The 25,000-nt window shown below is 41.7% G+C and overlaps 1 protein-coding gene and 1 long non-coding RNA gene across 5 annotated transcripts in view; one reads left to right on the top strand and one right to left on the bottom strand.

Moving 5' to 3' along the window:
* c5 (complement component 5) overlaps positions 1–24,764 on the bottom strand; it is a 98,543-nt gene extending 73,779 nt beyond the window's left edge. The window contains exons 1-5 of one of the 3 annotated variants that reach the window (XM_042102266.1): positions 24,581–24,764; positions 5,180–5,372; positions 2,310–2,463; positions 1,909–1,979; positions 1,573–1,667 (exon numbers count right to left, since the gene is read on the bottom strand). In XM_042102266.1, coding sequence (XP_041958200.1) covers positions 1,573–1,667; positions 1,909–1,979; positions 2,310–2,463; positions 5,180–5,372; positions 24,581–24,651 — 584 coding nt within the window. In that variant the 5' untranslated portion in view covers positions 24,652–24,764. The other 2 variants (XM_042102267.1, XM_042102268.1) reach the window with 2 other exon arrangements.
* On the top strand, positions 13,985–22,052 carry LOC121716115. 2 transcript variants are annotated; one of them, XR_006033762.1, is made up of 4 exons: positions 13,985–14,374; positions 16,100–16,625; positions 18,030–18,134; positions 21,889–22,052. It is a non-coding gene; the product is annotated as an uncharacterized LOC121716115 (long non-coding RNA). The 2 variants fall into 2 exon arrangements; XR_006033761.1 differs by having other exon boundaries at positions 16,051–16,625.
* Positions 24,765–25,000: the final 236 nt, after the last annotated feature.

Genomic DNA, 25,000 nt, shown 5'->3' with positions numbered 1-25,000 from the left:
CGCTGCACACCCATTACTCTCGGAGTAATTACTCGCGGACCCGTGATCGGATATATATGCCACGCATGTTAGATGAAAGAGGAGACACAGAGCTATCATTTGATACCAAATACATCCTTCTGGGTTATAAAACAGACGAAGTGACAGCAAAATAATAACTTCATATAGCTGGACTTACCCCACGTTTTTGTCTGTTTTTGTGGCAAAGCATGTTTATAATACAACGCTATCGTGTGTTTCTCTATGGCAAAACATGTTCATAATCCGGTTTTGAGATCCTAGCAAATTCCTGCATGGCATCCAATTCAAGGCTCACATTGCATCCCAATTTGTTCAACAAAGAAACACCTTTTTTGCCTTTACTTTGTTCATGGCAATGCAGTAAAAAGTTGAGAATCATCATGAGTGCATACACCATAGTCACACATGCTAACAGGCAAACTTGGGTCAAGTCAGGTCAGATCAGTTCGTGTCACAGATATGGAGCGCAGAATGGTCATTTTTCATTGCTAAATAAAAAATGGCATTTATTTCCGTAAATCACACACCACATATTTCTGTAAATTGCTCAGCCCCAGAGTATCCCTCCAACATGACAATTATATTGCCCGTTTCAGGACAGTCAGCCCTACACACACATGAAATGCATGTAGAGCTATGGGCTTGCTGTGGTGAGATACAGGTCAAAATATAAGAATTTTTATAATATGATTTTTATATTTTAATTCTTTAAAAATCAAAATAAAATCAATGCTAGTACTAATACATGAAATGATGGCAGATCTGGATAGCCTAGACTTTGCTGAAAAAAACAATATATAATATGTGTGTGTGGCACTTACAATGACCAGAATAAATCCTTATGAATAAAGGTAGTGAAAATGCCCTAAAAACAGCTTAGGGTTCTAAGGGTTAAAGACACGACAACACATCACACTTTCACACCCCTAACCTTTAAAGACATGACACAGTTACACGACAACACATCACACTTCCACACACTTTGATTGATTAGACCAATCAAAACATTCTATTTGGACATCATGGACTCTTTATCCACTGGGCTAGACCAATCAAAATAGGTAATATTTTTGGAATTTGAGAGCAGTGTGGATTTGAGAGCAGTGTTTGATTTTGAGCACAGGTAAATCGGTTTTGAGACAAAAGTTTGATTTTGCAAGAGGAGTCTGAGGTTTTGTGTTTAATGTTTTAAGAAAATGGAGCAAGGTTTCAGAAATTGTGTTTAGCAATTTCTGCAAAAAAGCAAAGCAAAAACTGTAATAATAATAATAATAATAATAGTTATAATAATAATAGTTATAATAATAATAATAATAATAATAATAATAATAATAATAGTTATAATAATAATAGTAATAATAATAAAAATATCTCATTGTCATTGATAGTTTGTATAGAACACTAGCATGAGATGACTGTGACTAGTTGTCAGGACACGACCTGACAGAAGACATGTCAGGGTAAAGCCATGCTTACAGATTAGAAATGTAGAAAAGGGTGTGTGTGTGTGTGTGTGTGTGTGTGCGTGTGTGTGGGGGGGGGGCTCCTTACTTTGGCTTGAGGGGTATTTTAAAAGGGTGCAGCATCGATATGATCCCACTAACATCCTCCAGGTCCACAATGTCCACTTTCACGGCATCAGGGTCCTACAGAAACAAGATTACCCAAAACCTTCAGACTCACACACACTCACACACACACACACACACACACACACCAACAGCATATCTATTGATGTGCACTGAACACTACACTACACCACACACTACACTACAGTACTGATGTGTTATAGTCTAGTCCAACTGTACTGATGTGTTATAGAGTAGTCCAACAGCACTGATGTGTTATAGAGTAGTCCAACAGCATATCTATTGATGCGTTACTTGCCCGAAATGTGAGAGTGACTTTTCTCCTGGCTGGTTTCAGCTCTTCACTCAGGGAGAAGACCCTCACTTTCACTGCACACACACACAAAGAGAAAGGTTAGAATGACGAATGAAGTCAAGTATTTACAATTTACAATGAGATGTATTCATCTAGGCAAAATAGTATTAAATGTTAAATAATATGGTATATTTTGTTTGCTAATTTCATTTAAATGACATGGATGGCTTTGATGTATTATTGTGTGAAGTATGTATGCTTAGATTTGGCTGGCCAGGTGAGTGTGTGTGTAGCAATGGTGTATAGCTACATAGGTGAATTGTGTATGTATTTGTGTGTGTGTGTGCGTGTGCGTGTGAGTGTGAGTGTGAGTGTGAGTGTGCGTGTGTGTGTGGAGTAAGTACCCGACTGCTCAGGTGTGTATAGAGGCTTGTCAGTCTGGATGAAGAGGAGTCCGTTGTCACGGGAGACGGGAATTCTCTCGTGCTGGTTAATGCCGCTGCCCACAGCGTGGAGGTACACATGGGTGACATCAGACGGGAAGTCCTTGGAGACGATCTGTGGGCAACATCAGGAGCATTAAACACACTTAAACACACTTAAACACATCAGGAGCATTAAACACACTTAAACACACTTAAACACATCAGGAGCATTAAACACAACACATCAGGAGCATTAAACACACTTAAACACACTTAAACACATCAGGAACATTAAACACACTTAAACACACTTAAACACATCAGGAGCATTAAACACACTTAAACACATCAGGAGCATTAAACACACTTAAACACACTTAAACACATCAGGAGCATTAAACACACTTAAACACACTTAAACACACTTAAACATATCAGGAGCATTAAACACACTTAAACACACTTAAACACATCAGGAACATTAAACACACTTAAACACACTTAAACACATCAGGAACATTAAACACACTTAAACACACTTAAACACATCAGGAGCATTAAACACACTTAAACACACTTAAACACATCAGGAGCATTAAACACACTTAAACACATCAGGAGCATTAAACACATGTAAACACATCAGGAGCATTAAAAACACTTATACACAGAGGTGAACAGAAACATCGGGAGCATTAAACACACTTAAACACATTAGGAGCATTAAACACACTTAAACACAGAGGTGAACAGTGCATGCCCTGACAAAAAAGCCTTGATATCTTCCTTACATTTTGGTTGAGATCTTGGATTATGATAGCCTGACGTAGCCATACTCAATTCTAGTCAGAATATGAGTCTGATATGTTGTGTATGTTACTTTTTATCAGAGACGCATGGAGACGCAGCTTGCATGAAACTAGTAGCTTCATTTAATAAACAGCACAGAGCGGTGGCAGCAAAACAGGCATAACCAATCAACATAGGATCTCATTCTATAGGCATTACTAATCGCCAACTCTTACAGAACTGACTACTAAGACACCAGTGGGTTACTCAAAACACTACATGATACTGCTCCATTAGGACGTAATTATTGGGTGATACAGGGGGGAATGCCTCTGCACTCAATTGGATAGACCTAACCAATCTGAGCAACTTACCGTGAGATGTAGGAAGACCACACAAACCATCCTTCTTCTCCATAAATGCCTGTTTTCTGTTATTGGGCCGTCAATATCTCCTACAACACTCATTAACGAAATCTAAGAGATACGTAGTAGGGTAGGCTATTAGGACAAAAACTGATAGCCTATATCCCCTCCGTTTTTAAAAATAATTCTGTTGAACACTGATATGCTACAAACATGTAATAAACAGCTGGTAAAGGCTGTCGCAAATCCCTCGAACAGGTGGTAAGAGATTTCAAATGAACGAGGGAACAACATGTCACAATGCAACACGCTGTTTTCCCTTGATGAAAGTGAAACCATGAGTTTTCCCACATCTCAACCAAAGTTTTCAGAAAAAATCGTTTTCAGTGATAAAACCTCATTGAAATAATATGCATTTTCCATATGGGGTCTTAGAAGCCATCTGTCTCCTTTTTGTTGCAAACATAATCAACCTAAGCGTGCTCAGATGACGTGATAGACGAGGCGCTGTTGCTCACCTGTCCATCATCGTAAAGCCTGATTTGATTGGTCTGCCAGATTTGGGGCGAGCATAGTTGCTCCACAACGGAGCAATGCCACTCTGGTGTGCCATAGCCAATCGCTAATGTTTAGTCGTGACGTATGTCATACTCAAACTAGCACACAACCTCAACGTTATCGTTCTCAGCCACTCCCTCTGTGCGCTGATTGGACAGGTAAAATTTGGCCTGAGAAAACCTGTGAATATACCGAAAACCCAGACGACGTACTGAAGGGAAATGACCATTTTAGTATTAGCATTTTAACGCTTCCTGGTTCGTAAGAAAAAAATCTCTATGGGAAAATGAATGGAGTTTTTGGTAATACGGTTCAAATAAGGTCTGAGCGAAGCAACGGCCGTCGAAAACATTGGTGTTCAGTTAAAATGTATTTACTATTCAGTATTTTACATTACATTACATTTAGCAGACACTTCTTGACCAAAGTGACTTACATTATGTCAGCTATATTACAAGGGATCACATTGTCCCCGGAGCAACTTGGGGTTAAGTGCCTTGCTCAAGGGCACAACGGTGAAAGCCGGGAATTGAACTGACAACTTTCAGGCTACTGCACGCTAGCCCAGCTCCTTAACCACTACCTACTAGAGAAATAGCACAGTGCAGCACAATAACGTATGAATAACGTATGGGAGAATAACGTATGAAAAACGTATGGGAGAATAACGTATGAATAATGTATGTATGGGAGAATAACGTATGTATAGGAGAATAACGTATGGGAGAAATAGCAGAGTGCAGCACAATAACGTATCACAAAGTGGGCACAATAACGTATCACAAAGTGGGCACAATAACGTATCACAGAGTGGGCACAATAACGTATCACAAAGTGGGCACAATAACGTATCACAAAGTGGGCACAATAACGTATGGGAGAAATAGCAGAGTGGGCACCTCATCTCACCCGCATGTCGGCAGTTATGTGCTTAGCTCACCCGCATGTTAGCAGTTATGTGCTTAGCTCACCCGCATGTTAGCAGTTGTGTGCTTAGCTCACCCGCATGTTGGCGGCCGCATGTTAGCAGTTGTGTGCTTAGCTCACCCGCATGTTGGCGGCCGCTTGGTAGCTGTTGTGTGCTTAGCTCACCCGCATGTTGACGGCCGCTTGGTAGCTGTTGTGTGCTTAGCTCACCCGCATGTTGGCGGCCGCTTGGTAGCTGTTCTCTGCGTTGAGCTGGACGGTCTCCGTGGCATACTGAGTGTCCCCTGCGGCCAGGGACTTCTTCAGGTGCAGCTGCACGGTGGCGTCCTGCTCGTCAAACACCTGCACTACCACCGTCTCCACTGCATCCAGCCGCACCAGCCGAGGAGATGTGATCAGATACCTACACACACACACACACACACACACACACACACACACATAAGACCAGACCTGTATATTGAGGACCAAACATGACACAGTGTTTAGGACAAGGGCTCACCTGTTGCACACTGTTGGCTCACCTGTTGCCCTGTGCTTAGGACAAGGCTCACCTGTTGCCCAGTGTTTAGGACAAGGCTCACCTGTTCAGTGCTTGGACAAGGGCTCACCTGTGTTTAGGACAAGGCTCACCTGTTGCCCAGTGTTTAGGACTGATTGTCAGAGGTGGAAAGTAACGAAATACATTTACTCACGTTACTGTATTGAGTAATTTTTCTGTGTATTTTGTATTTTTTAAGTAGTTTATAAAATTGGTATTTTCAATTTTACTTGATTACATTTTGAGTGAAGTATTGTACTTCGCTACATCAAAAATCCTATCCTTGAGTAAAAATAAAAGTTAAGACTAACGAAAACGGAAAGGGAGAGAAAAAAAATCACCTAAACCACTAGCCTAGCGATAATGAGCATGTAGACTAGCCTACAACAGGACGTGAATCAAGCTGGCGCCATGCAGTCTTTCTGGAAGTGATGGAGATGGAGCTAGATCACGAGATGCATCAGATTACATGTGTATGTATTTTCCGCTATTTCAATGGGTTGTCTCAGTTCCTTTTAGCACTAATGATTCCGGAGATATTCAAGCAAACACCATGGGATTTCCTGTTTTGACGTTTGTGCTCACCTTTCTTTGGAAAGAAGTTTATTAGCAGTTGTTTCCCCTCATTTTAATGTAAATTTAGTAAATAAATTTAATTTATAGAGCACATTTAAAACAGTTTCCACTGACCAAAGTGCTGTACAGAGGATATGGCTAAAAATAGAAAATAAAAGCAAATCAGAACAAGCAAAATATAAAAGGCAAGCACAGAGAAAGTAAGCAAGACAAATACAGAAATACAATAGACAAATAGACAGCCCTAAACAAATTAATAGCAACAGTACAGAAGAAACTTGAATATGAAGAAGAGAGGAGAGAGATGGACAGCTAAGAAGCAGGAAAGGCCAAGGAGTAAAGGTGGGTCTTTAGTCTTGATTTAAAAGTGGTGATGGAGGGAGACAGTCTAACATCTGGGGGCAGACAATTCCACAGACGTGGGGCTGCTACTGCAAAAGCTCTATCGCCTCTTTGCATGAGGTGGGTGCGGGCCACAGAGAGAAGACCCTTGTCGGCAGATCTAAGGGACCTGGATGCTGAGAGGGGATGGAGGAGGTCTGAAATATATGAGGGAGCCAACCCATGCAGTGCCTTATAAACAATCAGAAGGACTTTGAAGTGGACCCTAAAGCTAATGGGGAGCCAGTGTAAGGAGGCCAGAACAGGGGTGATGTGTTGGTATTTCTCTGTGCCAGTAAGCATCCTAGCAGCTGCATTTTGTACCAATTGCAGACGAGAAAGTTGGGACTGGGGGAGACCAAGATAGAGGGAGTTGCAATAATCTAACCGGGATGTAACAAATGCATGAATTACTGTTTCTAAGTCCTTGGCCTTTGTTTTTGGTAACCTGACTTGGCTTTCTTGGAGAAAGACATTGCACCAACAGTACAACAATTAGCGGTCCAGACTAGGCCTACTAGCGATGCTTAACTAAATAAACAAAAGATAGACTACCTTATGAATCGTGCAGGCGGACTAAACCATTTAGCTCTTTGGCAAGGGAGAGTGAGAGTGACCTTAGACAGTTTTCACTATGTTGTATACAAAATCCAGTCAGTCAAACTTTAAATTTCGTCTGACATTCATTTTGGCATTTAATTTGGAAGTTAAAATATTCAGGTAAAATAAATATATGGTGGAAATAAGTATTGAACGCTTAAATGTTTTTTTTTCAGTAATTAGCCTAAACTTCCAGTGAGTCTTTTCGAAATTTTCACCACACATTTTATTAACATACATATAAAAAATCCAAACATAAGAGTTATGTGTAATAAAGTGGAATGACACAGGAAAAAAGTATTGAACGTGCCTACTGAAATTTCTTCAATACTTTGTGGAAAAGCCTTTGTTTGTAATGACAGCTTCAAGACATTTCCTGTATGACAAAACGTATTAGTCGCAGTAACAGGTGTGATTTTGGCCCATTGTTCTAAACAGATTCCAGGGGTCCCTCTTGTCAATCCTGATCTTTAGTTACTTCCAGAACTGTTTAATTGAATTTAATTGAATTGGCTGCCTTCCAGTCTGTCTGGAGCTTTCTCCGAGTGGTCCTCGGCTCTTGGAATTGACTATCCTTCTGACACCCTGGTCAGAAATATTGCGAGGAGATCCTGTGCATGGCCGGTTGATGATGCAGTGATGTTCCTTCCACTTGCAGATAATGGCTCCCATGCTGCTTACTGGATGATTCTGAAGTTTTGAAATGCATCTGTAACCAGTTTCATTGATATATGTTTTGCAACAATAAGGTTGCAAAGGTCTTGGGAGAGCTTTTTGCTTTTATCCATCATGAAATGTTTCTTGTGTGACACCTTGGTAATGAAAAACCTTTTTATAGCCCATCAATATGTAGGCTACTAACCAAGCTTACCGGTATATTAATTTGTATTAATTTGTGCAGATAGAAAGGATAACTACTCTCTAACTACTCGCAAACTTTTTGGCTCAAGGGCCACATTGGGTTTTTAAAATTGGCCGGCGGGCCGCACAACATCCCCCCCCCCCACACACACACACATTTTTTATAGCGTACAATTTAGTATGAAAAGTATTTATTTTAATTTTAAAATACTACTTGCTTAAAAATACTGCTAATTTTATGCTGTTTAACAAATGTATAAATTGTGCAGTCGCTTTAATTCACGTTTATTTCTCAATGATCTTCTGCCTGCTCCGCTATAGCTAGTGCTGTACCTACGGCTGGGTCCTCTCACAGTTTTTAAATGGTCAGTAGTGGGAACTACTGTTGCCTTCATGATTTTTTCTTATAAGGAGATATCAATGATCGACAATGACAAGCCAGCTGGAACCTGCGGCTCTCTCTCCCTCTCGTGAGTGCAGACGCGTTCCCAATTAAATGGATCGCATAATGTTCACGTTAAATCTGCTGCAAAGGAGATAACTAAGAGTTAACTTAGTTTAACATAATGTTCTCTCTATTTAACATGATGTTTTGACATTGACATTGTAAACGTTCTCTAAGGAGAGTGAAAAGCAGTTTGCAGTAAAGCTAACCAACGCCGTCTATTGCAGGAAAAAATAGCCCTGAGCAGCCTGATAACCAAATGAAATGCTCGGCGGGCCGGATGAAAGTGCTTGGCGGGCCGGATTCGGCCCGCGGGCCGCAGTTTGCCCACCCCTGCTCTAACTACTTACAGATTCCAGCTCGTTCCTTCCCTTTCCTTGCCTTAGTGCTTTTTCTTAGCGTGTTCAATACTTTTCCCCTGTGTTATTCCACTTCATTACACATGACTCTACTTATGGAGTTGTTTGGATTTTTTATGTGTGGATTACCTGAGTTATTACTAATGCCTGCTGAAAATGTTGTGCCCCCCGTATTCCACTTTTCAAGGGCCCTCTCCTCCATTGGGGCCCTATACTTCCCACTTTCCCCCCCAGTTCGACGCCCTTTAATCTGCTGAACCTTCTGCTCGTTTCCAAACTAAAAAAAACTTTTTTGGTAACACTTTATTATGATAGTACATGTTGTTACACAGGTTGTACCACTGGACCTAATTAGGTAGGTACACTGTAACAGTGACACATTAAAATAAAGTGTTACCACTCTTTGCAACTCAACATTGGCCTGCCTGCCTCAGCTGCCTGTGAGGGGCTTTTCAGTTGTGCTGGATTACTGTTCACTGCAAAGCGACCAAGGATGAGTGCAACTAACTTTGAAAATCAACTACTGCTCAAACTTAAAGGAGAACTCCGGTGATTTTTCACATTTTTGACATTTCTCAACATCACCGAGTACTGTCGGTATGAACAAAACTGAAACAATCGGTTTTACCTAGCTTGAGTTGCTGCAGCTACAGCGCTACACACTGGGAGCATGAACATGGCTGCCTTAGCTGCTGGCTGCAGCAACTCGAGCTAGGACCAAAGTCCTTTTAGGCAAGTACCTCCACTCGGCGGCCATATTGCAACGCTTTTTGGGCACTTATCAGGCATCTATTTCGGCAGAAATGCATGTGCGTAAGGCTTCACGACACCAATCTTGCTCCAGCGGCGAGATCACAACAGATGATTGGCACGATGTCTTCACAGCACACCACATGATTGGCTCAATGTATTCACAACACACCACATGATTGGCTCAATGTATTCACATGTTGACGTTTTGCTGCGGAAGGGTTGTGATATGTGTAGACAACTGCCATATTGGCGTTACAAACTAACCCCATGCATTACTATGGAGGATTTTTTGAGTGCTGTGTCTCCTCATTAGAAAGTCTCTGGTAAAACTGGTTGTTCTGGTACCCCCCCCCCCCCCCCCAAAAAAAAAAAAAGTAACTAAGTAACTTTTACTTAAAGTACATTTTAAATGAACTACTTTTTACTTTTACTTGAGTACATTTTCAGATCGGTATTTTAACTTGTACTTGAGTAATATTTCATCAAAGTATTGGTACCTTTACTTGAGTACAATATTTTCGTACTTTTTCCACCTCTGCTGATTGTTGAGTTTACAGTTAAGCACCCGAGTGTCTTCACACCTGATAGTTGTGTTTAAACAGTTGGTTCATGGCTGTGTAGTTTTGGATGGGAATGCCTTGACATTGCAAAGAGGAGTCATTATCTGAGTTGTCTGTGTCTAAAGTAGAAAAAAGTGTTTCTACTTTTTCAGCAGGCTGCAACTAAACTAACTGAAGCACTGCTCCGTGTTTCTGACTGGCTGAAAAGGTCATATCTACATCTCAAAATTAATACAACAGTCTGTATTCTTCTCTAAAAATCCTCAAGTGCACAGCAGGCTGATGTTTATATTGAAGGAGAAACTCATGCTTGCGCCTGATTTTAAATACCTTGGTATCATTTTAGACTCTAACTTTTAAAAAGCATGTTAAAAAGGTGGCTAATACTATCACATATAATCTGGCTAACTTTAGACACATAAGGCCATCCCTACTGAAAAAACAGCCTGACCAGCTAAAGGTGGTTTGCTGGTTGACCAGCTTGTTGACCAGCTTGTTTGACCACCCTATGATGGTTGACCAGCTAGACCAGCAAATCTCTTGCGAAAACATACCTTCAGCTGGTTTCCCCAGCTTATGATGGTAATTCAGCTGGTTTTGCTTGTCGTACCACCTCAAGCTGGTCATTTTAGCTGGTGTTGCTGGTCTACACTGCTGGTTTAACTGGCCGTGACAGCTTATGTTGGTCAAACCAGCATGACCATCTTACACCAACCATGTCAAGCTTGGCAGGCTGGTCACCAGCATGACCATCTTACACCAGCTGTATCCCACACAATAGGCTGGTCAAACCAGCATGACCAGCTTCCTCAGTTGGTCACGCCAGCATATCCAGCTGGTGGTCCAACCAGCTACACCAGCAAAGACCAGCAAGAGCTGAAAGAAAACCAGCAAAGACCAGCTTAAACCAGCTAAAACCAGCTACCAGCATAAGCTGGTTTCTAGCTGTTTTTTTCAGCAGGGATATCTAACAACAGAGGCAGCCAAACTTTTTATGCATGCCATGATCTTTTTCCACATTCAGTATCATACTGTCTCACAAGCTGGTCCCAAGCAAACATGACAACTCTTACACCAATAGAAACCCTTTATAAACAAACCTTAAAAACACTAGATAAAAAGCCTATCAGCATTCACCACTGCCATATCATTACTTAATACAATTTATTTAATTTTGTCAGTTTTTCACATTTTTCCACCAGGGGAGAATAGGGCAACTAGGGCAGCCACCAGGGGCAACTAGGGCAACTAGGGCAGCCACCAGGGGCAACTAGGGCAACTAGGGCAGCCACCAGGGGCAACTAGGGCAGCCACCAGGGGCAACTGTGTCGCACAGTACAGACGCAGTAAGTTTGCCAAACAGTCTTCTTAGTACAGGCCTCAAAATATTGGAACTGCCTTCCTATTGAACTCAGAGAGAGCAGCAGCTATCTATCATTTAAAACCACACTCAAGAGATGGATTAAAAACAATCAAAACTGCAGTATCTAGTTTCCCTCATCCTAGACACTGCCCTTCTTTATTTTTTATCTTTATTTTGTATTTTTTATTTTTATCTTTCTTCTTTCTTAATTTGCTTTTAAATCTTTCTTCCATTCTTTTAAATCTTTCTTCCATTCTTTTAAATCTTTCTTCCATTCTTTGTATTAATGTAATGTGAAGATGTGTTGACCTGCCAAGGGACTACAGATGAAAACTAGAATTGCGGTTCCGAGGAACTGCAAGAGTGGGTTTGATCAGGGGCATGGAACTCGGCCTCATCCAAGGATTCCAACGGTACCTCATTTATGAAAATCGGGCACACGGATCAAAAGTTATCTGCATTAACGCAACATCCAATAAGCTAAAACGCATAAATAACGTGGTTGCTATGCTGGTTGCTAGGGCAATCATGCTGGTTGCTATGGTGGTCGCTAGGTTAGAAGGCCAGTGCCTCCTGAGAGGCCTGAAGGGTCAGTTCTGAGGTTGTTGGCTGCTGGAACCGAAAAATGGACTGCATTTTCTTAAAAGACAATGTGACTGAATGTGACTAGTTTGCACAGAAATGTACGATTTTTCCCACCCTCATCGACCTTGTCATAAAACTTGTTTAAATGATCACACGACGCCTCCTTGCTGCTTTGTTGTCTACATCAGCATTTCTCAAACTTCTTTGACCTGAGGCCCAGTCAAGGCATACTTTGGGGTCATAGGGCCCACCTACATGAACCCACCCCCTCCTCCCAACCCCTATCAAATTGTAATGATATCACAATTATTATTTTTATACTACATTGCTATACATGCACTTCAAAACAGTCAATGTTTAAAGTGCTAAGATTGTTCACAAAAGTTTGTGAAACCATGCACATCAGAGTACTGCTTTACTAATGTAAAATATAATTAGGCCTACACTAGTTTCATTGTTTTTGCATTGTTGCATGATGCTTGCATGAGAAATACTTCTCAAAACAACAGCAATTATATGGGTGCCGTTGTTTTGGGATGCAAGCATCATACACTTATAGAGTATATATATGCTACTTAATTACATTTAATTTGAATGCCTGATTGTAAGAATTCAGGAAACACAATAGCGAGATTTCCGCCACATCCCAGAGAGTTGTGTTTTCCCAAGATGGCGCCCGTCTGTATATGTGAACGAGACGTGAACGGTACTGTTTTTCTTTTTAATAAACTGCCTGTAGACTTACACAGTTCTCAATGCTTCGGTTTACATGTAGATACCCTCATTATGCTACGGTGTAAGTGTGTTGCTATTTGGAGCCTTGGTAGCGATTTATTTGAACTCTAATCACAGCACAGCACCCAGAATGCATTGCAACACACCATCATGAAGGGACTCATAGTTAGGTCGGCTTTAAATAACATACAAAACCTGTACTAGTTTATTGTTGTCTGTAAGCTCCACAGATCGTGGCAAGATGATTGAATTGATTGTGGACTTCTTGCCGGGCAATGATGAGCAACTTAACATGAATGGTAGTGCTGCGTGGATGTACTAAACATCTGTATGAATGTGTGTTTCTCAAAGTTATAATCTATACAATTGTACACATGACTAGGTTTAAATGGAGCTAGCTGGGCATTGAACTGGGCTGAATGGATTGGGAAAATACTTTTTTTTTTTTTAATGACCTATATGAACATGGTTTGGCTTTAAAAAATAAGATGAGACAGCGCTTCACTTCGCTTCGCTTCGCGCTGTCTCATCTTTTTTTACATGACCTTTACAACTGGTGCTGGCAAGGCATTGAACTGGGCTGAATGGATTTGGAAAATATATATATATATATATTTTATATATATATATATATATATATATATATATATATATTTCTTAATGACCTGTATCAACATGGATTGGCTTTAAAAAAAGATGGCAGAGCGCTGGCAGAGCGCTTCGCATCTTTTTTACATTACCTTTAGAACTGGTGCTTTCAAGGCATTGAACTGGGCTTCATTCGAGGATTCCAACGGTACCTCATTTATGAAAATCGGACATACGGGTCAAAAGTTACATGCACACACCTTCATATACACAGACAGCCCAGCCCAGCCCATTAGAGCTCTGCCAGATGGCTCAGAACTCGGCCAGGTGCAAGCTTAAACAATTAGAGCTGTGATGTCACAATCGAAATTAGAATCCTTGAACATTCCGCCATTCATTTCAATGGGGCCCAAAAACGCAGAAAAACGGGAATACCGCGAAAACGACAAGGGCCAGCAACACGAAAGTAACAAGCAAGTTACACCGGTTCGGGCCATGTCCTAAAGAATGATTCATTGGTATCATACATGATTATAGACAATAATACTGTGAACACAATTATGTTTATTAAAGTTTATTTAGTGACATAAGGTGACACTCCCACTTATGCAGACTGGAACTGTCCCGTTTTGCTCCCATAGTAACGAATTACGTTGCTCTATCTTGCTAGTAATCAAGGATCTTTGAGTAAAATCAACCGTAAACTAGCTCATATTTGCGAGTTATTTAGCTAATGCTATTGTATTGCTGTTTGACAGTAGTGAAATCAACTGTAAACTAGCTCATATTTGCGAGTTATTTAGCTAATGCTATTTTATTGCTGTTTGACAGTAGTGAAATCAACCGTAAACTAGCTCGTATGCTAGTGGAAACATCATATAAGTATAACTGCAGCAGAAGTTTATTCTTCATGCCGCTCTCAGAGTAGCACTTTCATTGTCAAAAGCAATCCTCAGCCAAAAGCTATATTTTCTGAAAAACTACTCTTGGATATCACCTTGTCGTGGGAAACAGCAGATCACCACCCTCCAGCTAACAACAACTCTCCACCGATCAAGGTAAGTATCGTAACACCCCCAATTATCACCACTTTTGTTCAGAAATTCTAAAACAACGATGTTTTTTAACACTTCAAAATAACATTTACTAAATGAACCTTACATTTTTCAGTAGCCATAGATGTGTAGATTTGAACTAAATCTGGTTTGGTTCTTAACGGGAGCATTTACTGCCTGAAATATCCGATTTTGTTTACCACGCTCGGAGTTATAGTGCTGGCCTGATGGGTCGCCTATTTACACCGTTTCAACGGCACATGGACGGTTAGACCGAGAATTCTCGTCATGAAATTAAAATTCCACTGGAGCTCCAAGCGGTTGTGTACACGCAGCCTTACAACACTGTTTACAGCTCTTCGAGTCACGGTAAAAAGTCATTTTTGGGACATAGCTAATGTAGATACACCTATGGTGTGGGTGCTTGCGTTTCTTTAGTTGTCCGCTGTCTTGGTTTGTATAGAAATGGATATTTAGTGACACATACACGCAAGACGGTGGAAATACGGGACCGACGGTAATAGGGGGAGTTCCGATACATGAATTACTTGAATTTACCATAACAATTGCTTGATAACATTTTTGAAGTTACACAACTATCACTTCCTCTCATGAAAACAACGTTAATCAGTCCTTTGGTCTCATAAGTAATGTTACCCTAGCATAGTTATTTCGTGAGAAGAAATGTAAGTCTAACAGTGGCTAGCTAACAGTCTAATTTGTGAATGGGTTTTCCAACTCTCGGTTAGAGTCAATCTTACAGTTGTAGACCTATGGAACCGTTATTCTTTTTACGTCTATCGGTAGAGTTAATACATGTGTGTTTATTAACCTTTTCCTCAGTTTATAGCTAAGCGCCACGGTTCATTAGTAGCCTCTGGTTTGTGGTCAACCATTTGCGCGTAAAGCGACGAGCTATTAGGACTTATGAATGGGTTTTCCTGTGGCCATCATTCGATCGAGTCAATCTTAGTTGTAGACCTATGAAATCGTTGTTTTTTTTTTTACGTGTATCGGGAAAGGAAATACAGATCGTATTGAAAGCATTTCCCATATCATAGCCTACTAGTTCGCTCGCAACAACAGCAAAAATGAAACATGGAGAGTGGATGTCTCCGCAGAGACACCACTGTTATATTAGATGCGCACTCAATCGCAATTCGACGCAGGGGAAAAAAGCAACAACTAGTAGAAACGAAGGTAAATTGGATTAAAGCAAAACTTGGCCAAAAACATTGTGCCTATTGAATAGCGGACTATAGCCTAACCAACGAAAGTAAAGGAGATTTGCACCAAATAAAGGCAGTGTTGTGGGTTGTGTTTCTACAACATGTTGGCACCAAAGTTAATTTCTGTCATAAACGGAGTAAGCTAAGCGTTTTCTCCATTGTCCACTCGATTTTCGCATAGACCTCTGTACCAGGCAGCCATAGCACCACACTCTTGGGGGCATGCTCATGAGCCCCCATGTTCATGCCCTCAAGACTGTAGTGCTGTGGCTGTCTTGTAACCTGCATATTGTTTTTATTTTTTTCCTATTATTAATGTAGAGGGTGGATGCATTGCTAAGACTGTATGACCATAAGCCTACATGAACTTCATATAAATTGGACTCTAGATGGGTTGATGGTTTTGTGTGTGTGTGTGTGTAACATTGAACTATGCGGGGGGTGGGACAGGACTGAATTGGGGTGATTACCATGGTTGGCTGTGAGCCATTCTTTACAGCTGGCCAAAATAATTAAGTGATCAACGAACAACGAGGATTGGTGCAGCGACTGCATAAAAAGAAGCACCGTGGATCTGCACGGGACGAAGGACGCACCGATCACACTGATTTGAACGCCTGCCGCCGAGGCCGCGACCCCCTTAACATCCGTCAGCAGAAGGAATTGGAAAGACCCCAAACAACGCTCTCAATCCCACACGTTACAGGAAAGTAGCCCTGCCCTTGCCTGTGTATGCGTGTGTGTTTGTGTTGACTGTCTACTGGCGTTAAGCGCGTCTCCCCTTTATTTCCCAGTCCGGAACGAGCTCGACCTTCCTCCCGTGACGACGGCCAGCCTGAAACTTCTCAACGCACCCGATTTTGCATCGTTAAGTCAAGGGGGCAGAGACACCACTAGAGGAATCCCCGACGGAGGTGTCTGGCCACGCATTTAAAGAGACAGCGCATTGGTGGACGTATCACTCCAGACTGTTTTCAAAGACGGCTCTTCAATCCTGGGGGTTGGGCCACAAGTGGCACTGGACAGTAATATATTGTTTTCCCTTCACCCAGTTCAACTCCCCTTTATTAGTGTATTGTATGTGATTCATTGCAGGGTTTGGTCAAGTAGTGAAGGGCTGCCGCTGGTACAATATTAGCTTGATTGTGTTACCTACTGACAAATGTTCCTTTATCACGTGTGTGCGAGTGTGTGGGGTATCTACATAATTTGTGTGCTGTGCTTGGTGTGTAGTGCTTAATATTGCCACTTGTAGTGTAGGCTCAGTTGGGGGGAAATAGTATCAGTGGCTCCACCCACAACCTGCTTACCCCAAGGTGTTTACGTACAATTGCCACTAGTCGCCAGCAGAGGGAGCCAACCCTTGACGTGTGTCAGTAGCGAGGCTCTAGCGAGATATATATATATATATATATATATATATATATATATATATATATATATATATACTCTGCAGGTTGGCTACTCTTATAGTGTTTTTTTTCCGTAGCGTAGCAGCTTGTTAACATTTCCTGTAGGTCACCACGTATATGCTTGCGTGTCTTTTTTTTGTTACAAAAGGTTGCGGTGTCTTATTACCATTTTGTGAGTGGTTCTTGTGTTTTGTAGCTTACCTCTTTAGCCTTCCTTGTTGGTTGCCTTAGGCAACCCCTAGTAGCGCCCATATACTCAGGGAGAGCCCCTGGCTAAAACGCACACCCCCCTTTTCGGTTGGTTCCCTCTGTACGGAGCCTAACCCCATTATAGCCTGAGATCTCCCTCCTCTAGAGGGCGCCAGAATGTGCTATTTACATATACTAGGCTATTGATTTGTTTTGTAGTTTCAGTTCTTTCATACTGGTCCTATACTCTAAACAGGCTGTGAACTTACATGGGCTATTGATTTATTCTGTGGCCCTTCATTTCTTTCATACTGGTCTTATACTGCAATTGGGTCGTGAACTTCACATAGGCTATTTATTGAACTGTGTTTTAAAGCTTGATTGTTAATAAACTATATATTTTTATACGTCGTCGTGTGTTTCGAGGGGAGAACCGCCGGTAATCTGTTACCGTTACATTAACACTCTACGATTTTCCAAAATAGTAAAGGGGAATTCCTGCGATTTTCGCATAGACCTCTTTACCAGGCAGCTACAACCGTTACACTTACTGCCCATGTTCATGCCCCAAGACTGTAGCGCTGTGGCTGCCTGCTAACTCCAGCTAGGTGAAACCAACTGAAACAGAGATTCATGAGAATTATGTTTTAACCAAGGACTAAAAGCGTCAGCGAATACATTTTAATCATAAACATGATAACACATGAAAACTTCCTGTTCTAGTTCGATGTATGTTATACACAGCAGTGGTCATGCTTTTCTATGTATGTCCTTGTCAATGATTGTCTTAACTTTGTTTGTCTTTTGTTGTTCTTTGTTGTCCGTCAGGCCTCAACGGAAAAGACCACCTTCAGCATTCACTCCACATTACTCCCGGCAGAGACAGGTGTCTTGTCCTACTAACACCCCACTCGTGGCCTGCACCTTGATGTGGTGAGTGGGCTTTCAACTATACAAGTCTTACTTTCATGTTCCCATGGAGTATGGAGGTTAACTGGCACCATAATTGATGTAAAAAGTAGTGATGCTCCGATTAAAGTGGCGTGAATGCGAGGCTATTGACCAGACGGATAAGCTACCGAGTTGAATTGAACATAGCCTCACTTGGTGGCCCTGTCAGTGCTTTGTAAAGTGTTGCATTAGGACCACAAAAAGTCTCAAAAAGCATCTTGAGTTAACGTTCATTCCCAAACACCCACTAGGCTACTTCAATACTCTATTTTCAAAATTAACGCACCCGTGATCTACATCTAAACCAAATATTTTAGAGCGCACTTTGAGAGATGTATCCAAGGCAGGACTGTACACATAATTGTAATATTATTTGTTGCACGTGCTACAAAAATCATTCTGTGCAATGGAAGATTTACCAACGTTACACCGGTCTGATACAGTTTTGCCTATGGCTATACATGCGTGAGACTGAGACGCCTGTTTATTTGTTTTAAGTGCGTGCAGGGTGTGAGGGGGGAATCGATGTGCTTTGATTCCAGCTTGGTAGTTGTAGTAGTCTGTGAGATTAAAAAGCATGTGTGTGTTAAGTATCCAAACAATGACACCTTCATTATGGCTTTCATTATGGCTGCTTTAGCAACAGACCGTAAGCTACTGTGTAGTGGGTCCCATTTAGAAGTGACTACTTCATTCGCGCTTTCCGTGATTCACGGAGCTGCGTGAATTTTATTAAAACTTTTCGCCACGATGTGGCAGCTTAAGTCAAAGTCAAAAAAGTCAAAGTCAGCTTTATTGTCAATTTCTTCACATGTTCCAGACATACAAAGAGATCGAAATTACGTTTCTCACTATCCCACGGTGAAGACAAGACATTTTACCAATTTAAGTCCACAGACAAACATAACATTCAAGTAAACAAAAAAGTAAGTAAATAAGAGGGCACATATAATAATGAAAAAATAAGTGCAGCAAAATTTGGTTGAAATTGTGCATGGACAGTCAATAAAATACTAGTGCAAAGTCAGGCCAATAAAAGGCTTGGGTAGTTCTGTTTGACCTAAGTAATAAAGAAAGTGGCATAGTGGTGCAAGTTATGTAAGAGCAGCAGAAGTGTTGTGTTTTTCAGGACAACAACACCAAGTTGTCAAGTGTACAAGTGTACAAGTGTACAAGTGTACAAGTGTACAAGTGTACAAGTGGAGTAGTGCAGGCGGCCATTGTGGGTCCAATGTCCAGGATGTTATGTAGCTGAGGGTGGAGGGGGGAGAGGAGGGAGAGAGTTCAGCATCCTTACAGCTTGGTGTATGAAGCTGTTGGTGAGTCTGGTAGTGCGGGAGCGCAGGCTTCTGTACCTCTTCCCAGAGGGCAGTAGATCAAACAGATTGTGAGCGGGGTGACTTGCATCACTCACAATTTTGGTCGCCTTGCGGGTGAGGTGGGTGGTGTAAATGTCCTTCAGGGAGGGGAGTGAAGCACCAATAATCCTTCCAGCTGTGTTCACTATGCGCTGCAGGGCTTTCCTGTTGTATTCAGTGCAGCTTCCGCCCCACACAGCGATACAGCTGGAGAGGATGCTCTCAATGGTGCCTCGGTAGAATGTGGTCATGATGGCTGGTGGAGCACTTGCTCGCCTGAGTTTCCGCAGGAAGTACAGGCGGCGCTGAGCTCTCTTCGCCAGTGATGCAGTGTTGGTGGTCCAGGAGAGGTCTTCACTGATGTGCACCCCCAGGAATTTGGTGCTGCTCGCTCTCTCCACCACAGCACCGTCGATGGTCAGTGGCAGGTGTTGGGTGTGACCTCTCCGGAAGTCAACAACAATCTCTTTGGTCTTGCTGACGTTCAGCAGGAGGTTGTTGTCCCTGCACCACGTGGTCAGATGGTCGACCTCCAACCTGTATTGAGTCTCGTCGCCCTTGGTGATGAGACCCACCAGAGTTGTGTCGTCAGCAAATTTCACTATGTGATTGTTGCTGTAGGTTGCAGTGCAGTCATGCGTCAGCAGGGTGAAGAGCAGCGGACTGAGCACGCAGCCTTGGGGGGCCCCTGTGCTCAGTGTGATGCTGCTTGAGGTATTGTTGCCAACACGTACTACTTGGGGCCTCTGACAGAGGAAGTCCAGTAGCCAGTTGCAGAGGTAGGTACTGAGTCCCAGTTTGTCCAGTTTGCAGATGAGTTGTTGTGGTATTATGGTGTTGAATGCAGAACTGAAGTCTATAAACAGCAATCTCACATATGAGTCTCTTTTTTCCAGCTGGGTGAGGGCTGGGTGGAGGGCAGAGCAGATTGCATCCTCTGTAGACCGCTTGGCTCGGTATGCAAACTGGAAGGGGTGCAAACTGGAAGTCCGCTTGATACTGTAAGGCGTAAGCCATTGGTTTCCAAAGGAGATTTTATATGTCGCCAGCATAGCCTATTGACAATTTATGTTGTAAATAGGCCTACCTTATAGGCCTACCTGTAGCTTAGGGAAGCTAATAGCTTTCTATTAGGATCTAGTTTGTTAACAGTTACGGTTTTGTCATAACTCCCTGATGCATTTTTGCATTTAGAATAGCCAGAGCGTGGATATCTCAATCGGAAAATTAAACAATATCGGGCGCCTACCATGGACTAGGCTGGGTGAATCCAGCCTGATCTGCCGGCGATTTATTTTTTGATTTCTTAAAAGATTGAGCTTGGTATGGTGAAAGCCAGACTAACCATGGGCCGTAGTTACACAATGCAAGGGAACATGAATCAGCCTATATTTGCACGAACAATAACGGACAACAGCTCTTCAACTTGGCCCGTTAAAATGTGTATGAACAGTCTAGTGACGCATTTCATGAAGGCCCATTTGGACATGTCAGTTATTTGCACCACTGGTTAGATGTAAAACTGCATTTCGTTTCAGACTACTGGTAAGCTTACTTACTTTATTGTCAATGCACAAATTATCACATGAACTAAAGATGACTAAAATCTTATGTAGAAGAAGAAACATTCACAAAAAATCCATCCATCCAAAAATGACCTTTGTTTTTGATAGCTGTTGAAAACTGCATGGAACTGACAGATGTTTTTGTTTATTAATAAATAAATAAATAAAAATATAACATGCTCATACCTTTTGCTTTTCCCAAATACAATGTAGCCTACAGGTGTAAGTGACCTTTCATCAATCCAGTTGCAATGGATGAACTGTGATGAACTGCCCTTCTTGTGATTGTTTAGAGATTTTAAAGGTTTTATAACAATACTACAACTTTTTTGGCTTTTCTACAATCTATTCACCTTTTCAGCACCAGTAGGCTACTTTCTGTGCAGCCGCACACACACACAGGCACGCCAAACAAGCATACACAAAAGTTTCAAGAGTGGGGGTTGGAGTAAAAGATGGATACAAATTGATTAGTGTGATTTATTTTCGCAGAACGGCTGTACAGGACTGAGCGGCGGTCATATTTTGTACCGCTATGCGGTACATCTAGTTTAAAAAGCAACTGCAGCTACATTGTGCGTCTGCCCTGATTCTGATACCGTGGCGGCATTAATTAAACCGTGGTGGGCCGCCATGCTGAAATAAACGTAGAGGAAACACTGTTATGAGACCTCTTTGCACAGAGATTAATAAACTACTAAAGAGACAAAAACCTTATTTCAGACTCTCAGTATTTATAGACCTTTAAGCTAAAGTTCTTCCACAGTTTTTAAAACCGGTTTAAAACACTGATTGTTGGTTTTATTTTCACAGGTTGACAGGCCTCAATGGACAGTGAGACAGTGATCTACATTTGGACTGGCACCAACCAGACATGGACACTGAAGCTTGATTTCTCATGAATATCTTTACAAGATGCAACACACATTGTGGAACACTTTAGACACTAATAAACATGTCCACTGTTTTCTCTGGAATTGTTTTGTTTTTTGTGGTCATTTGTGGTAATGGATTTCCAAATGTATGGACAAGCTTCATTTTACTGTTTATGTGTGTAATCAGCTGATATTAGAAATTATGTATTTTAGAAATGTATATTTAATTAGAAGCAAAGGTAGCCTAGACATCATATTACAACAGTGGCGTGTTTAAACTTAAGAAAACATTGGTTTAAACTAAAGGTACTTAAAGTAAGATTGACAGAAATTAATTTAATTTGCTGCCCATTTTATTCACACATGTATAGCTCGTCAATTTCTTTAGTCTGATTTGGTTTTGTCAAGGGTTGGGTTAACAACGTCAACGTTTCCGGTAGTTTGCATGTAAATCATATTACAGAAATTGTAATGTCCGATATATCGAGGGTCTCGTTTTAACCTCATGTCACCTCAGTGCCCATAAAGATTCATTGACGAATGTTGTCGGGCTGTAAGCGATAATATATAATTAGGTGGCAGTGCAGGATAAGAAATAGAAGAGCCGTATATACAGGCTAGACGTTTGCAATTTAGGAGCCTACTGCAACAAATGTTTTCTTTAAATTACAAACAATAGGTAAGACTGCTTGTTTTGGTGGCTAGCTGGGTAGTTCTGTATTTCAAGGTTTGACAGGCTAGAAGTTCGCAATTCAATTTTCCACTGGAGCTCCAAGCGGATTTCTACACGCAGCCTTCAACACTATTTACAGCTGTTTGAGTCACGGTAACATGTATTTTTTGGTACATAATTTAGATACACGTGTGGGTGCTTGTGTTTCTTTAGGAATCCGCCGTCTTGGTTTGTATAGAAATTAATATTAAGTGACACGTAAGAGGTTGGAAATACATACATAACATCGATGTTTGATGGCTAGCTATTAAGTGACATAGTCTACACTAAAGTTGGAAATACGTTCCTAGAAGTAAGACAGTACATTGATGTTTGGTGGCTAGCTGGTAGTTCATTATTTCAAGGTTTGACAGGCTAGAAGTTTGCAATTTAATACTGCAACTAATGTTTTATTTGTTTATATTACAAAAACGGTAGGTATAGCCTATCGGTGTTTGGGTGATTGGGCGGCTTGCCGGCTAGTTCAATATTTCAAAGACACTTGCGTTCCTTCCTGTACATTGGGTCCTTCAACAGAAATCAAAACTCAGGCGAATTATCGAACAGCAAACAACATTCTGACCAATGAAATTCTGGAAGTGCAACGGCTAATAGACCAATCAGAATGTATTCTATTTATTTTGTGACGTAATCATGCAGATCTGGTAACCCGTGCAGATCAGGTACCCACACAAGCTTAAACAATTAGAGCTGTGATGTCACAATCGGAATTAGAATCCTTGAACATTCCGCCATTCATTTCAATGGGGCCCAAAAACGCCGAAAAGCGGGAATACCGCGAAAACGACAAGGGCCAGCGACACGAAAGTAACACGCAAGCTACACCGGTTCAGGCCTGAATATTTGGAGTTCGAACTGCGTCGATAGCTCAAACAGTCTAGGAGCAGTAGTTTGGCCAAAAAGTGGGTGAACAGGAATAATAAATAATAATAAGAAAACTTAAGAAGAACAATAGTGGGCTTGCTGGATCAAACCCACTAATAATAAGTAAACTTAAGAAGAACAATAGCTGGATCAAACCCACTAATAAGTAAACTTAAGAAGAACAATAGTGGGCTTGCTGGATCAAACCCACTAATAATAATAAGTAAACTTAAGAAGAACAATAGTGGGCTTGCTGGATCAAACCCACTAATTAGCTTCTTTGCTAACTCTGGCACATTTACATTTTGAGTGTAAACAAAAAATGGCAAATGATGTGCATTGTCCCTTTTAAATAAACAAACAAATAAATAAATAAAGTTTTGTAAATAAATGTGTCTACTGTTTTGCAAAAAGTGTGATGCTTATAGTTGTGCAAATTTGGGTTGATATTTTACTCCTTGAGTGTACGGTTTGGCTAACTGTGGGATACTGTTTGATTTGAGTGTCAGATGAACACACCTGTGATGCCTCCCCTTCCCTAGTGCTCATGAGTGTGTGTGCTCACGTCCTTCCCTAGCGCTCATGAGTGTGTGTGCTCACGTCCTTCCCTAGCGCTCATGAGTGTGTGTGCTCACGTCCTTCCCTAGCGCTCATGAGTGTGTGTGCACCTTCCCTAGTGCTCATGAGTGTGTGTGCTCACGTCCTTCCCTAGCGCTCATGAGTGTGTGTGCTCACGTCCTTCCCTAGCGCTCATGAGTGTGTGTGCTCACGTCCTTCCCTAGCGCTCATGAGTGTGTGTGCACCTTTCCTAGTGCTCATGAGTGTGTGTGCAGAAATCAGAAGCTGAGCGACAACATGAGTGTGTGTCATGAGTGTGTGTGCAGAAATCAGACGCTGAGCGACAACATGAGTGTGTGCAGAAATCAGACGCTGAGCGACAACATGAGTGTGTGTGCAGAAATCAGACGCTGAGCGACAACATGAGTGTGTAGCGACAACATGAGTGTGTGTGCAGAAATCAGACGCTACTCACGTTCTGTCCTGTGCGACAACATCACGGCCCAGGGAGAGCATCCACACACACAAGAGGAGCAGCGCAGACATTTCTGCAGCCACACACACACACACACACACACACACAGCACACTGGACAAATCCACACCAACTCACACACAGCACAATGGGCAAAACTCACACACTGGACAAATTCACACCAATCCTCACACACACAGCACACTGGACAAAACTCACACACTGGACAAATCCACACCAATCCTCACACACACAGCACACTGGACAAAACTCACACACTGGACAAATCCACACCAATCCTCACACACACAGCACACACAGCACATCTGCCGAATCCACAGATCCAGAGGCTGAAGTTCTCTTGGACTGCCGATCCAGACTCTCTCTGCTTTGCTTGCTTTGGCTAAATCATTGATCTGAC

Source organism: Alosa sapidissima, chromosome 8, assembly GCF_018492685.1.
Source record: "Alosa sapidissima isolate fAloSap1 chromosome 8, fAloSap1.pri, whole genome shotgun sequence".
NCBI lineage: Eukaryota > Metazoa > Chordata > Actinopteri > Clupeiformes > Clupeidae > Alosa > Alosa sapidissima.
Note: the sequence above shows the minus strand (reverse complement) of the source record. Positions and strands in the feature narration are given on the sequence as shown.